Raw genomic sequence first — 14,562 nt, forward strand, 5'->3', positions numbered from 1 at the left:
ACACCATGTGAAGAACAAAAACAGGTATTCTCCAAAGATTAGTCAGTAGCCACGAGGGAGAGGTTGAAGCTGGGTGCAAGCGGGTGAAGTGTAGGCAAAGAGGGGGACAGCCTTTCAAATACTGCAAGATCAGAGAACCAAGATCCTGCACAAGACACGGCTTCAGATATCTAGAGTTGCTGTCGGCCCTACGTTGCTGCATGTAAGATGGTGCGCGGAGCTCTTTTAGCGAGTAAGGTTGATGCACACAAACAAAAAATGGAGGGAAGGACTAGCCAGAGGTAACACACGTCTTGCAATTTTACCTCTTGCTGGTTGCGCTCATATACATTATCTTCCATGTGTGAAGGAGGAAAAGGGTATTGCTTCTCTGCATCTCAGAGCTCTCACTGAGGGGACACAGCTGGGGTGCAGTGATGTACCACTTCAGGCTGTAGGTGCAGGCTCACATGACTAAGCATTCCTCTCTTTGTGTGTGTGTGTGTGTGTGTGTGTGTGTGTGTGTGTGGAAATATATGTCCAGAAAGACAACTAAATGTCAAGGTGAAGAGTTCCAGCCTACACTTCTCTCAGACAAGCTAGCTTTCCATGCACAATTAATTAATTAATTAATTAATTAATTGCTTTCAAGTTATGTTAGCTCCCATGTGCGGGCTAATGGAGCACAGTTCAGTTGCCGGTTTACCACCACAGTGAGGGCCAAAATGGATGTAAAAGCAGCAGGGGCACAAACTCCAGGGGGTTGAGCTCTTTTGGCCTCTCCAATAATTTTCAGGGGGGGCTAGATACCCCCCCCAATGTTCCCAAATGTCAGGAGACAGAGGAGGCCGAGTGCGGTGCCAAGCGTAGCTCTAAGGTCTGGCTGCCAAGTGCGAGAGAGGAGGAGCTGCCGGCTACTGCATTCAGCTCCACCCTCTGGTAGCCCGTTGCGCGCATGATGTCGTGCGCGTGATCTGGGCCCCTCAACCTTTGGCACAAGTTGGCACCTCTGAACAGCAGCAAACCTGTGTGTAGAGTAGCGGCCTGCCACCTAAACCCCATAAAGCAGTGGGGGCACATCTACATGAGGTTTGGCTTTAGGTTCAGTTGCAGCAAGTGTCTTTAACGGGGGGGGGGGGAGTACAGAAGTACAGAAAGATCAGCAGTAGGGGAAGAACAGCATCAGGCTACCCTAGTGACTTATGCATTAATGCCCACTTGTAGTTTGCAGGTTATGCAAATAGTGTTTCAGGACAAGCAGTGAGATGTCAGAAGGCAGAATGGCAATATTGGACATGTTGATCCAGAAGTGACACATTGTTCCTATGCCAGCGTATTTGCAATCTCAAGAACTGTTTGTCTTGTATACTTAATCACCATCCCTGCATTTGGCATATTTTATTAGGTACACCATGTTCTTTGGTTGGCAGATATACATTGTAAATATGCAGCAAGGGGGAGGGCTATCCCTCTTCCTGTTTGGTCCTCATTTTCGCAACAACACGGTTGTTGTTCTTTTTACTGTCAAGGGCAACCGGAAGGAAACAGCACAACCTTTTTAGCCCCTGCTGTTGGGGAATTTTTGTTAAAAAAACATTTCTGTATTTAAACCAGAAGGCCGAGTAAAGCAGTTTCAGCTAACCACCTATACAGCCTTTTAAAAAAGAAAGGAAAAAGAGAGACCTGGGATGCGTAACATGAATACAAAACACCACCTGAATATTTGCTGGGGCTTCAAAGCCTGAATACTGAGCAGCTGCTGAAGCATAAATGCAAGGCAATGTGTCAGTCACTGGCCAGACACTTGTGAAACAGTCACATACACCCCGCAAAAAGAAAAGCACAGCTCCATCACCTCCCCACCGCCTGCCATCCTGGTTGAAAAACAACATCCCAACTCAGAATCTGCTGTAACATCTGATCCTTACAAAAAATAAAAAATAAAAATAAAATCACCAGGGAGAAATCACTTCCGATTTCCCAATACTAACCAGAATACAGAATACAGAATATTGTAAGAGGATGGTGTGGATGCTATACATTGAGTTTCCCCAGGCTGGATAACAAAATGATGCATAGGAAGCTGCTTCATGCAGAGTGAGATCACTGGTCCATCTAGAGTAGCATTGTCTACACTGATTGAAACTGGGACCTTCTGAATGCAAGCCTGGTGCTCCACTCCTGAGCTACAGCCTTTCCTCTCTTCATTTTGTTTTTGTTGTTCCACATCTGGCTCATGGCCACTCTTTTCAGCAGATGTCACAAATTTGTTTCGGGGGGGGGGGGGGAAGAAATCAAAAGAAAAGGTGGCACCACCACAGAGAACTATGTCAAATTATGTCCCCATAGTGAAATATGCAAATCTAAAGCAATATCCCATTAAGAGCAGAACGCAAAGCAGGTGACCATAATGATTCCTTAGAAGACAAAAGCCTGGGCACTCAAAAGAAAACAAAATCTTTATCATTCACACTTCAGACATAAAAGCAGGCAAGCCCAGTTTCTGACTCAACAAGCTGTGTTTTATCATTGAATTTATTTATTTTTTATAATTGTACGTTCAATTGTTGTACCGTACCACCTTATGCTGAAGGGCAGGGTAAGAAATCTTATAAATAAATCAATAAGCAAATGGATCCAGCTTACTAGGCCTCTGACCACTCCACGGCAGCAACCATTGTGTCAAGGAACCCTGAGAATTCATGCTCCACAGTCAGAATTCTTAGCAGGATAGAGAAGCAGTGTGTGTGTGTGTGTGTGTGTGTGTGAGAGAGAGAGAGAGAGAGAGAGAGAGAGAGAGAGGGAGGGAGGGAGGGAGGGAGAAAGAAAGAAAGAAAGAAAGAAAGAAAGAAAGAAAGAGAGTGCCAGTGTTGTTTAATGGATGTATAGAGGGTCTCTCTCCTTTGCTACTTATTAAATTGGGGAAATAAAAGAGTCTCACTCTCTCAGTATTCTGGGTGACAGTCAAGTCCTTGGGCTTGCTGGTGAACAAAATCTTGAGTTTGTCATACTACGCATTTGTGACATTTGGGAAACCAAAAGGCTGCATTACTGAGGGATGAGATTAAAGAGTGCTGAAAGACTCACAGGAATGTGGAGTTTGTTGATGCCTCAGAAGATTCCTGCTGCTCTACTTATGTCTAATAATAGTGGTACTAAATATTTTAATAGCATACTTCACGTTTTCAAAGGGTTTCAAACAAACCCTCTAAGTAATTCTCACAACAGTCCTGTAAGGCAGGCCAATATTATCATTCCCATCTTCAGTATGAGTCAGATGGAATAGCAGTTTGCCTTTAGTCACCTCAAATGTTAAAAAATTATTATCTGAAATCCTGGACACCCAACTGCCTGTCAGTGTAGACAATGCTGAGCTATGAATGTGAGAATGAGTCTCGTATTCAATTCTCATCTCAGAGTGCTGGGCACACAAACAAAAAAGGGTGCCTGCTGACCACTGTGTGCCAATGGGCAGAGCCACTCCCAACAGTCCACCATGTGCCCAGGTGGTCTGCAAATTTGCCCTAAGCAACAAAGATTCCATTTATATACGATGCAATTCATGTGAGTGGAGTGGCATGTCATAAGCTGTACATAAGTCGAGACCCAGTGTGGTGTACTGGTTAGAATACTGGACTAGGACCTGGGAGACCAGGGTTCTAATTGACCTTGGGCCAATCCCTAGCTCTCATACTATCTGACGTCACAGGCTTGTTGTGAGGATGAAATGGGGAGTAGGAAAACCATGTGTGTCACCTTGAGCTTGGAGAAAAAGTGGAATATCTTTTTTTTTAAAAAAAAAAAGAAATGAAGGATGAAAATAATTTCTAAAAGCAACTCCTTGTGTGGCAGACCTCTAAGTTTTAAACCCACGCAATCTGTGTGGAGGTTTACAAAAGGTTTATCGCATGGAGCACTATCCATTTGGTTCCTTTGCAGATACCCACATGGACCTTGCATCTATTAACTGTTCATTACTATCAATAGAATTGGTAGTAATCTTGGGTGTTATCCAGTTCAATTCCTTGGCCTTAGGCAATAGCCCCTACTATTATACTGTGCCTGAAAGGCACTGATCCAGGTTCTTAATAAAAATCCCCATAGAAGGAGATGCAAATATCATTTTTCCTGGAATGCAATAATCAGAGAGTGGCTGGATGTAAACAAGTCTGGAAGATCATTTAATCCTTTGCCAGCCCAGTTCCTTCCAGATGTTTTGGACTACAATTCCCATCACCCCCAGCCAGCCCCGGAATGAGGTTGACAAAGGCAGCTTAAGATAGAAAGAAGCAACTGTCTTTTGACAGTTTTTCTGCCTCACATGAACATGCATGACCCTTGAAAAGGTCCCTTCAAGGACACACGTCCCTCCCCCAGCCCATCACTTGACCTGGTTGGCTTGAGAAAGGAGGAGGAGACCAAATTACCATGATCAAGGGGATAGGAGTTACCCAACACTCTCTCAGTCCAAGTCCAGCACAAAGCCCTGACCATCCCAATCAGAGATACAAAGCATCTGAAGATTTGGAAGGCATGACAGTGGTGGCAGGTGGGGGTGGCATATTGTGGGGGAAAGGAAAAATTTGCCATACTAATGAACTGAATTATTAAATACAAAATGTACTACTTTGAGAATGTGAGAAGCACTTACTACTATTTAGTAAACAGCACATAAAATTGTGCTTCTGCTATTTGGTATATTTTGAAGGAGACACACACACAGAGAGAGAGAGAGAGAGAGAGAGAGAGAGAGAGAGAGAGAGAGAACACATTCCTTTGTTTTAATGGAAACAGAAACCTTCAATGCTCTGGTAAACAAAAGTGAAAGTTATACTTGGGGCTTAGAAATACAGCAGCCTTGCCCAACCAAGTACAGTACTTTTCTGACACTGTGTAGGACTTCAGCCTTGGCCAACACAACCAATGGTGAGTGACTGTGTGAGCTGTAGTCTGGTAATATCCATAGGTTCATAGGTAACGATAATGATAATAATAATAATAATAATAATAATAATAATAATAATAATATTGTACCCCAGCCACTTTGGACAACGCCCAACAGGATATCAAAGAACACACCAAAATATCAAACATTAAAAGCTTCCTGAAACAGAGCTGCCTTCAGATGTCTGCAAAAAGTCAAGTAATTATTTATCTCTGACATCTGATGGGAGGGTTTGCCACAGGGTACACAGAACTACCGAGAAGGCCCTCTGCCTGATTCCCTGTAACTTCACCAGAAGGGCCTCGGAGCTGGACCTCAGGTTCTTCAACTTGGACCTAAACAGACCTAGAAGAATGCTGAACTCTCTGTCTTAGCCAGCCCTCCTCAACCTGATGCCCTCTAGATCAGGGGTCAGCAACCTTTTTCAGCAGGGGGCCGGTCCACTGTCCCTCAGACCATGTGGTGGGCCGGTTATATTTTGAAAAAAAAAAAATGAACTAATTCCTATGCCCCACAAATAACCCAGAGATGCATTTTAAATAAAAGGACACATTCTACTCATGTAAAAACACACTGATTCCCGGACCGTCCGTGGGCCAGATTGAGAAGGCGATTGGGCCGCATCCGGCCTACGGGCCTTAGGTTGCCTATCCCTGCTCTAGATGTTTTGACATACCACCCCCATCAGCCTTGGGCTCAAAATGGACATGCTGATTGGGACTGATGGGGCCATAGTCCCAAACATCTGCCATGTACCGAGCTGGGAAATGCCCATACATAGTATGCCTTATCACGTATCTCCCAACAACATTTTTATTTTTTCTATATTGGACTTTGGGGCTGGGAATATGGCACACTCTCAATGAAATCTGCCACTGTGCAGATAATCATCTCCTGCAGGTTGGGCTGAGACAGGGAGGTTAATTCAATCAGTTAAGGGTTCCAACATCAACTTGCCTAGGACATTAGTACTTAGCAGGAGGGCTGTTGTTGTTGTTGTTGAATTTATGTACCACCCTATACTCGCAGGTCTCAGGGAGGCTCACAGGTTATTATTATCCTTACACACTTTGCGTAGAATGAAGCTGCAGACTGACATGGTGGGACTCTGGGGCGCTTGCTTCAGAATGCAGAGGAGCAGCTTGTAGCTTAATGCCCTTTCACATTTAAAACAGCATGTGATAAACTAGCATATCGTGGTGGAAGGTTAAGAGCAGCTTCCTCCACCCCATCTGATAATTTATTAAAATAATATTTAACATAGCGCTTTCAACGTACTTCACATGCTCTGCTCAGTTGTAACCCTTTCAGCACCCCTGCAAGGTTAATTCAGTATTATGCTATTCACTGTTGCAGGTGGGGACAGACCCTGAGGGGCTGAGAGGCCTTTCCCAAAGGCCCTCTAGTGACTTTGTGGCAGAGGCCAGACTCAAACTGGGGACTTCCTGGCTTGCAGCTCAGCCTGCAGTGCAACAGCACAGAATTCTGCCACAACTCATAAGTCAGCATAATAGGTAGAGCTACTCGGAGAGCTAGATTTGTGTGGTGTGGGAAGAGAGGCTACAGAAGCTCATCCAGAGGCTTGAAAGTTGGCTGAGACACAGAAAGAGAATGACTTACGGAAGCAGGTAAAAGAGCTGTATTGAATGATTAATCACCTTTTAGAGAAGGTGGGAGACAGAACTGGACATTAAACAACTTTCTGGTCAAGCAAGAGGAAACAGAACAGGAATTGAGTGGGAGTTACAAACATGGGCACTTCCCCATTAAAATTCATAAAGTACTTTTTAAAACACACAGAGAGACAGAGACAGACACACACACTGGTGGAGGAAGAGGGGTGCAGGGGGAGAGCACTGCTCCCGGCAGCACAATCCTGGTGGGGTGCCATCGCTGCTGTCCTCCCCCCCCCCGCCTGTGCTGGGTGCCCTGCCCCCAGGACGCCCGCCAGCCCTGCCCCTGCCTGCTCTCCAGCCCCTGTGCTGGAGCATGAAGCTCCGCCACTGGACACTCACACGCACGCACACACACCCCCCCCCCTTTGGAACAGGCTCCTTAAGGGGCAACCTACAAAGAGTCTCTTTGGTCAGCTACTGTTCCACTCACAAAACACAGCCAGCTCCGCTTGGATGGACAGTGTGGCCTCTTGGGCGTCTCCTCTGATCTCATTACTACAGACTTTGTGTGGCACTTTTGGAAACAAGAATTGCATTGGCAGGTCCAGATTCAAGAACAAGGGGGCTGTATGTGGGCAATAAGAGAAGTCTGCTATATTCTGTGTTCATGTGACATTTAGATTTACAGCCAATCCTCTAAAATAGGACAAAGCTTTTAAATAAAGAACGTTTGGGCTATCTGGAGGTGAATTAACACACATACCATCTGCCACCATCAGTGTCTGCACTGCAAGCAGAACCATCCTTTGAGCCCTTTACTGAAGATCCTGTGTCTAGACATGACTCTGCAGGTCGCTGCTTCATACAGGACCAGTACTGCACACTTTAACTGGGAACAGCTCTCCAGGGCCTCAGGAACCACCTGCTCCCCGCTACTCTTTTAACTGGAGAAGCTGGTAAAATGTGGGCTGGATGAGGTAACTGTTAGGTGGATTTGCAGCTGGTTGACTGACCGAACCCAAATACTGCTCACTAATGGTTCCTCATCATCCTGGTAAAAGTGACAAGTGGGGTGCCGCAGGGTTTTGTCCTGAGCCGGTTGTTGTTCAACATCTTTATCAATGACTTGGATGAAGGAATTGAGGGGATGCTCATCAAATTTGCAGACGACACCAAACTGGGGTTAGCTAATGTTGCAAAAGACAGAATCATGATTCAGTATGATCTTAACAGATTGGAGAACTAGGCCAAAACTAATAAAAATGAATTTGAGTAAGAACAAATGTAAGCTTCTACACTTGGGCAGGAAAAACCAGCTGCAGAAATATAAGATGGGGGACACTTGGCTTGCCAGTAGTACATGTGGTCTTAGTAGACCACAAGCTTAACAGGAGTCAACATTGTGATGCAGCAGCAAAGAAAGCTAATGCAATTCCAGGCTGCATCAACGGATGTATAGCATCCAGATCAAGGGAAGTAATAGTATCACTCCATTCTGCCTTGATCAAACCACACCTGGAATACTGTGTCCAGTTCTGGGCACCATGTTTAGGAAGGATATATTGACAAGCTGGAACATGTGCAGAGGAGGGTGACCAAGATGATCAAGGGTCTGGAAAGAAAGCCTTATGAGGAACAGTTGAGGGAGCTGGGTATGTTTAGGCTGGATAAGAAGAAACTGAGAGGATATATGACAGCCATCTTCAAATATCTAAAAGTCTTCCACTTGGAAGATGGAGCAAACTTGTTTTCTCCTGCTCTGGAGGGTAGAACCTGAACCCATGGCTTCAAGTTTCAAGAAAGGAGATTTGAACTAAATATCAAGAAGAACTTTCTGACAGTAAGAAATGTTTTACAGTGCAATGGACTCCCTCAGAAAGTGGTGGACTCTCCTTCACTGGAGGCTTTTAAGCGGAGGCTGAGTGGCCGTTTATCAAGGATGCTTTAGCTGAGATTCAGAACTCGGTGTCCCAACCTTATAATTCTATGGTTCTCTGATTCTATGCCAGGAATTGAATCTAGGAAATTGCCCTATACTGAGTTAGACCTTTGACCCATCTAGCTCAGCATTGCCTACACTGACTGGCAGTGGCTCTCCCAGCCTTGTGGGGATTCCCAGCCCTACGTGGAGATGCTGGGGATTGAACCTGCAACCTTCTGTATGCAAAGCAGATGCTCTACCACTGAGCTACAGCCTCTTCCCTCTCTTTGTTTTGTTCCACATCAGGTTCATGGGCAATCTTTTAGGGAAGAAGAATCGCTCAAGGGCAGAGGACATGTTTTGCACCAGAGAGATTTCAGATTCAACCCTTGAACTCTCAAAAAAAAAAAGGCTGGAGAAAATCTGTTTCTGAAATTCTGGGACTGTTGCTAGACAGTGTAGACCTACGGTAGCCAACATGATGCCCTCCATATGTTTTTGGACTACAACTCCCATCAGCCCTGACCAATGGCCATGCAGGCTGGTGCTGATGAATGCTTAAGGACCCACCAATATTCAGAGGGGACCACGTTGACCATCCCTGTAAACACATCATTGAGCCAAATGACCAGTGGTTTAACTCAGTATACGGCAGCTGTAGTGCTAGGACTCAGTACCCCACAGATTGTAGTGTGGCACAAGCTAAACACAACTGGCCAGCCACATACAGTGGCAAGATAAAGCCCTCATTTTGGTTGCCTGCTCAGAACAGTTAACACAAGAAGAGCCTAGGTGCATCAGGCCAAAAGCCCATCTCATCTTCTCCCAGTGGCCAGCCAGAAACCTATAGGAAGCTTGCAAATAAGACCTGAGCACCACAGCAGTCTCCCAACCTGCAATTACCATAAACTGTCCCACAAATACATGTCTGCCAGGATGCATTTTTCTGTTCCATCCCTGTTGTGCCTAAACTGCCAGCTTTAGGCTCTACCTTCTTGCTTCCGACAGAGCGTTTGCAAAATATCACCAATGAAAAGGAAGGCTGATAGCACTCCAGAACCCTGTCACACAGGCCTACTCATGCCCAACCTCTCACCCATCAAACCATACACACAACACCAGCCGTTTATCATCCCCCACCAAGTACATGCCGATCAGAAAGTTGGCGGTTCGAATCCCCACGACAGGGTGAGCTCCCGTTGCTCAGTCCCTGCTCCTGCCAACCTAGCAGTTTGAAAGGACGTCAAAGTGCAAGTAGATAAATAGGTACCGCTCCTTCGGGAAGGTAAATGGCATTTCCGTGCGCTGCTCTGGTTCGCCAGAAGTAGCTTAGGCATGCTGGCCACATGACCCGGAAGCTGTACGCCGGCTCCCTTGGCCAATAAAGTGAGATGAGCGCTGCAACCCGAGTCGGTCACGACTGTACCTAATGGTCAGGGGTCCCTTTACCTTTACCAAGTACATGGTGACATCCCCCACCTCATTTTGGGAGCTGCAGGCAGGCAGCATAAACAGGACGTTTACTGACCCCCTGGTGGGGCTATAATGTGTGATTGTTTGGGTCAAAAGTTGGCTGAGGGAGTTACAAGTTGCTGCAGACCCTTTTCTGCACCACCACTATCCGCTGTCAAATATCTTAGTAGCCAAAGAGAAATTCCTGTGCCTCCCCAATTCAGAACAAATATTGTCTTGCACCAAGGTCAGCTCACTGGCCCATCTCTCTCAGCGCACTCTACTAAATGGCATTGGCTCTGCCCAACTCACCCCACCTGCCTTCAGCCAGAAGGTGTTGTTGTTGTTGTGTTTTTAAAGATGGCCGAAAGCAGATGGGTCCAAGTGGGCACATGAGCATGGGGGAGCAGCATCCCCTTTCTCACCCGCCACCGACACATCTGACCCAAGAAATGCCCCAATTTCTTAGTGAAAAGGCCTCAGGATTTCTTAACCTTGCCAGCCAGCTTCCTTTCTGACAGAGCCAAGATCACCAGGAAGCAGTGGGAGAAAGGCTAAAAGCAGCTAGCAAAACACCACACCACACTCACACCATCTTGGGCTATTCCACTCCCCCCACCTTCCACCAGCAATGTTTACAACTCACCCAGCACCGAGAGAGGGTGCTAGGAATGGCATCTTTCCTCAGCCCTATCAGAGCAACTCCTTCATAATCGCCTATCTAGTGAGCCCACGTGTGCCTCACCTAGAATGGAAAAAAGGGAGGTGTAAGCTAACACCCAGGGTCAAGGAAATGCTGCTCTTGCTAGTAAGTCAGGCAAAATCTCTGGATCTCCAGGAAGTTAAGAGAGAGCCACCCTGAGTCTCAATCCTGAAATAATGTTGAATTGGGAACAGCTCCCTATCTAACATCTCTGGCGCCATCAAACAAGACTCCTCCTACAGACGTGTGTTTACTAATACCTGGCACAAGTCTGGGTGCAGCCCGCCCCACACCTGCTCAAAGGGGGCTTTCCCCTGCTCCCAATCTCCCATAGCAGCAAACAGCTCAACCAAAAGAACCTCACCGATGAAAAACGCACTTTCGCTTTAAAATGCTCTAAAGCAACAACTGTCCCATAACACGCAAAGGGAAAGATGGAGGGAGATGCATCCAGGATATGGGGTGTGGGTTTTTTTTTTATTTGTAAAAATCAATAAGAGGATGCCTTATACGCCTCCCTAATGAAGCCTGTTGCCGAAGCACAGCTTCCTCTTCGCTCAATAATGCCACACACAGTGAGGAGGAAATCGGGGTGGGGGGCAGGAAAGCTATAGGATCCAGAATATAGACGGGAAGGGAAGTAGGACCCCGCCAAAAAAAACCACCCAGTTTTTCTCCTCACCCCATAAAGCCCTTAAGGAAATAAAAACTCGAAGGAGCTACTGCGCCAAGCTAGCATTTCAGGGCACCCTCCAACCCCACGGGGCGAGGCGGTTATTTCGAGAGCCAATACACACAGACAACACATACACGTGTGCAACGCGCCGCGCTCGCTACCTCGGTGGCTCCGTGTCCAGGGCGCAGAGGTGGACTGGGCGCAACAAATCGGACAGGTTTCCTGCCTCTTGGGCCGACCACGCACCAGGGCGGTGCATCGTGGATCGATATATCCGCGCAGGAGAATGGGGAGACGGGGGGGGGGGGTACCCGGAGGAAGCGCGCGTCGCCAGAAAAGCGGCTTGGCCGCTCTTCTTTTCCTGCCACCGGAACCTGAGGCCGGCGTGGATTGATTTGCGCGTCCGAGAAGGGCGCGCAGGCTCCCTCAACACCCCGCTACACCCGCTTATTGACGCGCGCAAGGCGATCCTAAGCTCCCTTGTCACCGATCTGTCAAGTTGAATAGGTGGCGCGTTATGGAAACAAGTGGCCCCAAGCCCCGTTTCTTGGCGATCTGGAGGTGGGCACCGAGAAGATGCCCTCCCGGCCCCGTCTTTGACCTCTGCCCCTCGGGGAGGGCAGTGCGCGCGGGTCTCTTTACCTTTCTCCTGCAGAGGCGTGTTCACCTCTTCCTTGCTAACCTGGGTGATAATGGACCCGCTGTCCATTAGACCAGAAGGGCAGAGCGCTCTCTCTCTTCCTCTCTCTTCCCTCCTTCCAATTGTGTCTCCGCCGCTTTGAGGAATTTTCCAGGAGTTAACAGATTGTTGTTGAGGTGGTGGGTTTTTTTTTTGGGTGGCGGGGAGCTTTTTTAAAAAAGAAAAGGAAATGAAAACGGAAGGGGAAAATAAAAGGGTGGGGGAGGGGCGGGGGGAGATGGGGAAAGGGGAAAAACAAAACAAAAAAGGGGGGAAAAGAAAAAGGCAGCGGCGGAGGAAACTTTGTTACAACATGGAGTTCCCTCTTCACGATTTTCTGATACAAACATGGAGCCCAGGCGCGGTTTCAAGCTACCCCTTAAAAGGGCAATGGCTGCAGGTCGCCCGGGATAGCCGGCGGCGGCGGCCTCCGGAGCGACCCCTCTTGGCCACCATCCGAGGGGAGGGGAGGGATTTTGTCCCCCTCCGGTTCTGGGGCGGTGGGAGGGATCCGTTTGATCCGAGTTTGAGATCGCCCCGGATCGGACCACAAAGCCGCTTTCATCCTGGTGTTTCGTCTGTTCCCGTTCTGCAAGGCGTCGCTCGCGGGCCCCGCCACCGGGATTACTCGTCGTAGTGAAAACCGCTGATTTCTCCGATGATCTTTCCTTGCCCTCGTCGCTGTGACGCCGCCACTTCTGCGCCTCTGTAAAGAGACCCGCCGCCTCCCTTTTGAGAGGGGGTTGTTTTAATGAAAGAGACACTGGATGGAAGCCATCGATCCAGTTGAAAACACAAACCCCTTGCCCCGTATAGATCAGGGTCACTCTGGACCAGATGCAACAGAGAGGGATGCAATTGTGAAGTGATGCAGGCTTTTCATCTTTTCCCACTCCTGCTCAGATAACATGAGACCCATGAAGGACCCTGCGTATCTAAGGCGGGGGCCGGGGCCGGGGGCGGGCCGGGAGGCATAAAGCTGGTTATCCCTATAGAGATCCGTAATCCTCTGCAAAGATGGGCTCCAGAAGAATAGTCATGTCAGTCTGTGGGAGCCCTGATATTTGGGTGAGACCCTCTACCAGGCAATGTTTTCAGATTATCAAATTGGAATTCCTGGAACCGGAGACAGAGCCTCAAAATCCTCCCTGGGGAGGGAAGATTGAAACCAACCAACAGGAACCTGAAGTGTACAGTCCAGGACAAACTTTACTTGAGTCTGACCCTTAAAAGCTCCAAGAGGTTTGTCATAGCAGGAGCTTTCATAACAGGTGCTTACATCACGGGATACCTGAAACAGGTATCTAGATATTGTTACTAGTCCCCCCAATGTCTGAGCAGTGTGAGGTCCCATGGCCCAGGGCACTCACCTAGGGGCTGTGTTTCCTTGGGAAATGAGGTGCAGAATCCAGGAATTAGAAGAAGGACAAGACATTCAGCCTAACCCCTTCCTCTGAACATAATTTCCTGAACATGGGAAGCCAGCCTGGGTTGTTTTTTAACATGCAAAATCCAGTACCTGGCACCCAGGAATTAGAAGAGGGGGTCCAGGCACCCCACAACACACATAATAGAGGGTAGATAGAATTGTGTATTGCACAGTGTATAAAACCCAGGAGATCCTTCTGCGTCCTCATATGTGTGCTTATTTTTGGGGTTGAGAGAACTGTTCTGCTGCTGTGGTGAAGTTAGGTGGTTTCATAGCAGTCTTGCAACCAGCCTTCCCTCCAGGCTGTGTAGGTTGGACTGTTTCAGAATTCCATCCTTGGCAGCAAAATTAAAAGCATAGGAATTACGTGTAAAACCTTGTTTTGAGCAAGTCCAGCTATGAAGTAAGCTGGCGTCCCCCTTCTTCCTTCACTTAACAGAGAATCAGGCAACAACTTGTAAATTTGAAAACAAGATTTACTTACAGATAGGTAGCCGTGTTGGTCTGCCATAGTCAAAACAAAACAAATTCAAATTCCTTCCAGTAGCACCTTAAAGACCAACTAAGTCAGTTCTTGGTATGAGCTTTCGTGTGCATGCACACTTCTTCAGGTATCTGAAGAAGTGTGCATGCACACGAAAGCTCATACCAAGAACTGACTTAGTTGGTCTTTAAGGTGCTACTGGAAAGATTTACTTACTTTGTTCTCATGCATTGGCTCACAGCAATGGCACCAGTAAAAACGATGGAAGCAAAATACTTATATTTACAGTATAACCAGCTTCAGGTATGTGCCTAAAGCTGGAGGAAGTGAAGGCATGTCTACATCCCACACTGGTCAAAGTAAGAGAGAGGAGAACAAGAAACACTATACAGTGGTACCTCAGGTGACATACACTTCAGGTTACATACGCTTCAGGTTACAGACTCCGCTAACCCACAAATAGTGCTTCAGGTTAAGAACTTTGCTTCAGGCTGAGAACAGAAATCGTGCCCCGGCGGTGCGGCAGCAGCAGGAGGCCCCATTAGCTAAAGTGGTGCTTTAGGTTAAGAACAGTTTCAGGTTAAGAACGGACCTCCGGAATGAATTAAGTACCGTACTTAATCTGAGGTACCACTGTATGCTCCTTCCTCTCCAGGAAAGCAGCAGAAATGACATCAC

General features: G+C 47.3%; 1 protein-coding gene across 1 annotated transcript in view; it reads right to left on the reverse strand.

Annotated features, from left to right (window-relative positions):
• The window catches only part of CTDSP1 (CTD small phosphatase 1), a 29,338-nt gene extending 17,198 nt beyond the window's left edge, over window positions 1-12,140 (reverse strand). The window contains exon 1 of the mRNA XM_081853440.1: window positions 11,935-12,140. Coding sequence (XP_081709566.1) covers window positions 11,935-12,001 — 67 coding nt within the window. The 5' untranslated portion in view covers window positions 12,002-12,140. The remainder of the gene's footprint in view (window positions 1-11,934) is intronic.
• Window positions 12,141-14,562: the final 2,422 nt, after the last annotated feature.

This window comes from Podarcis erhardii (assembly GCF_964252035.2).
Source record: "Podarcis erhardii genome assembly, chromosome: 1".
In the NCBI taxonomy this organism is placed as follows: domain Eukaryota; kingdom Metazoa; phylum Chordata; class Lepidosauria; order Squamata; family Lacertidae; genus Podarcis; species Podarcis erhardii.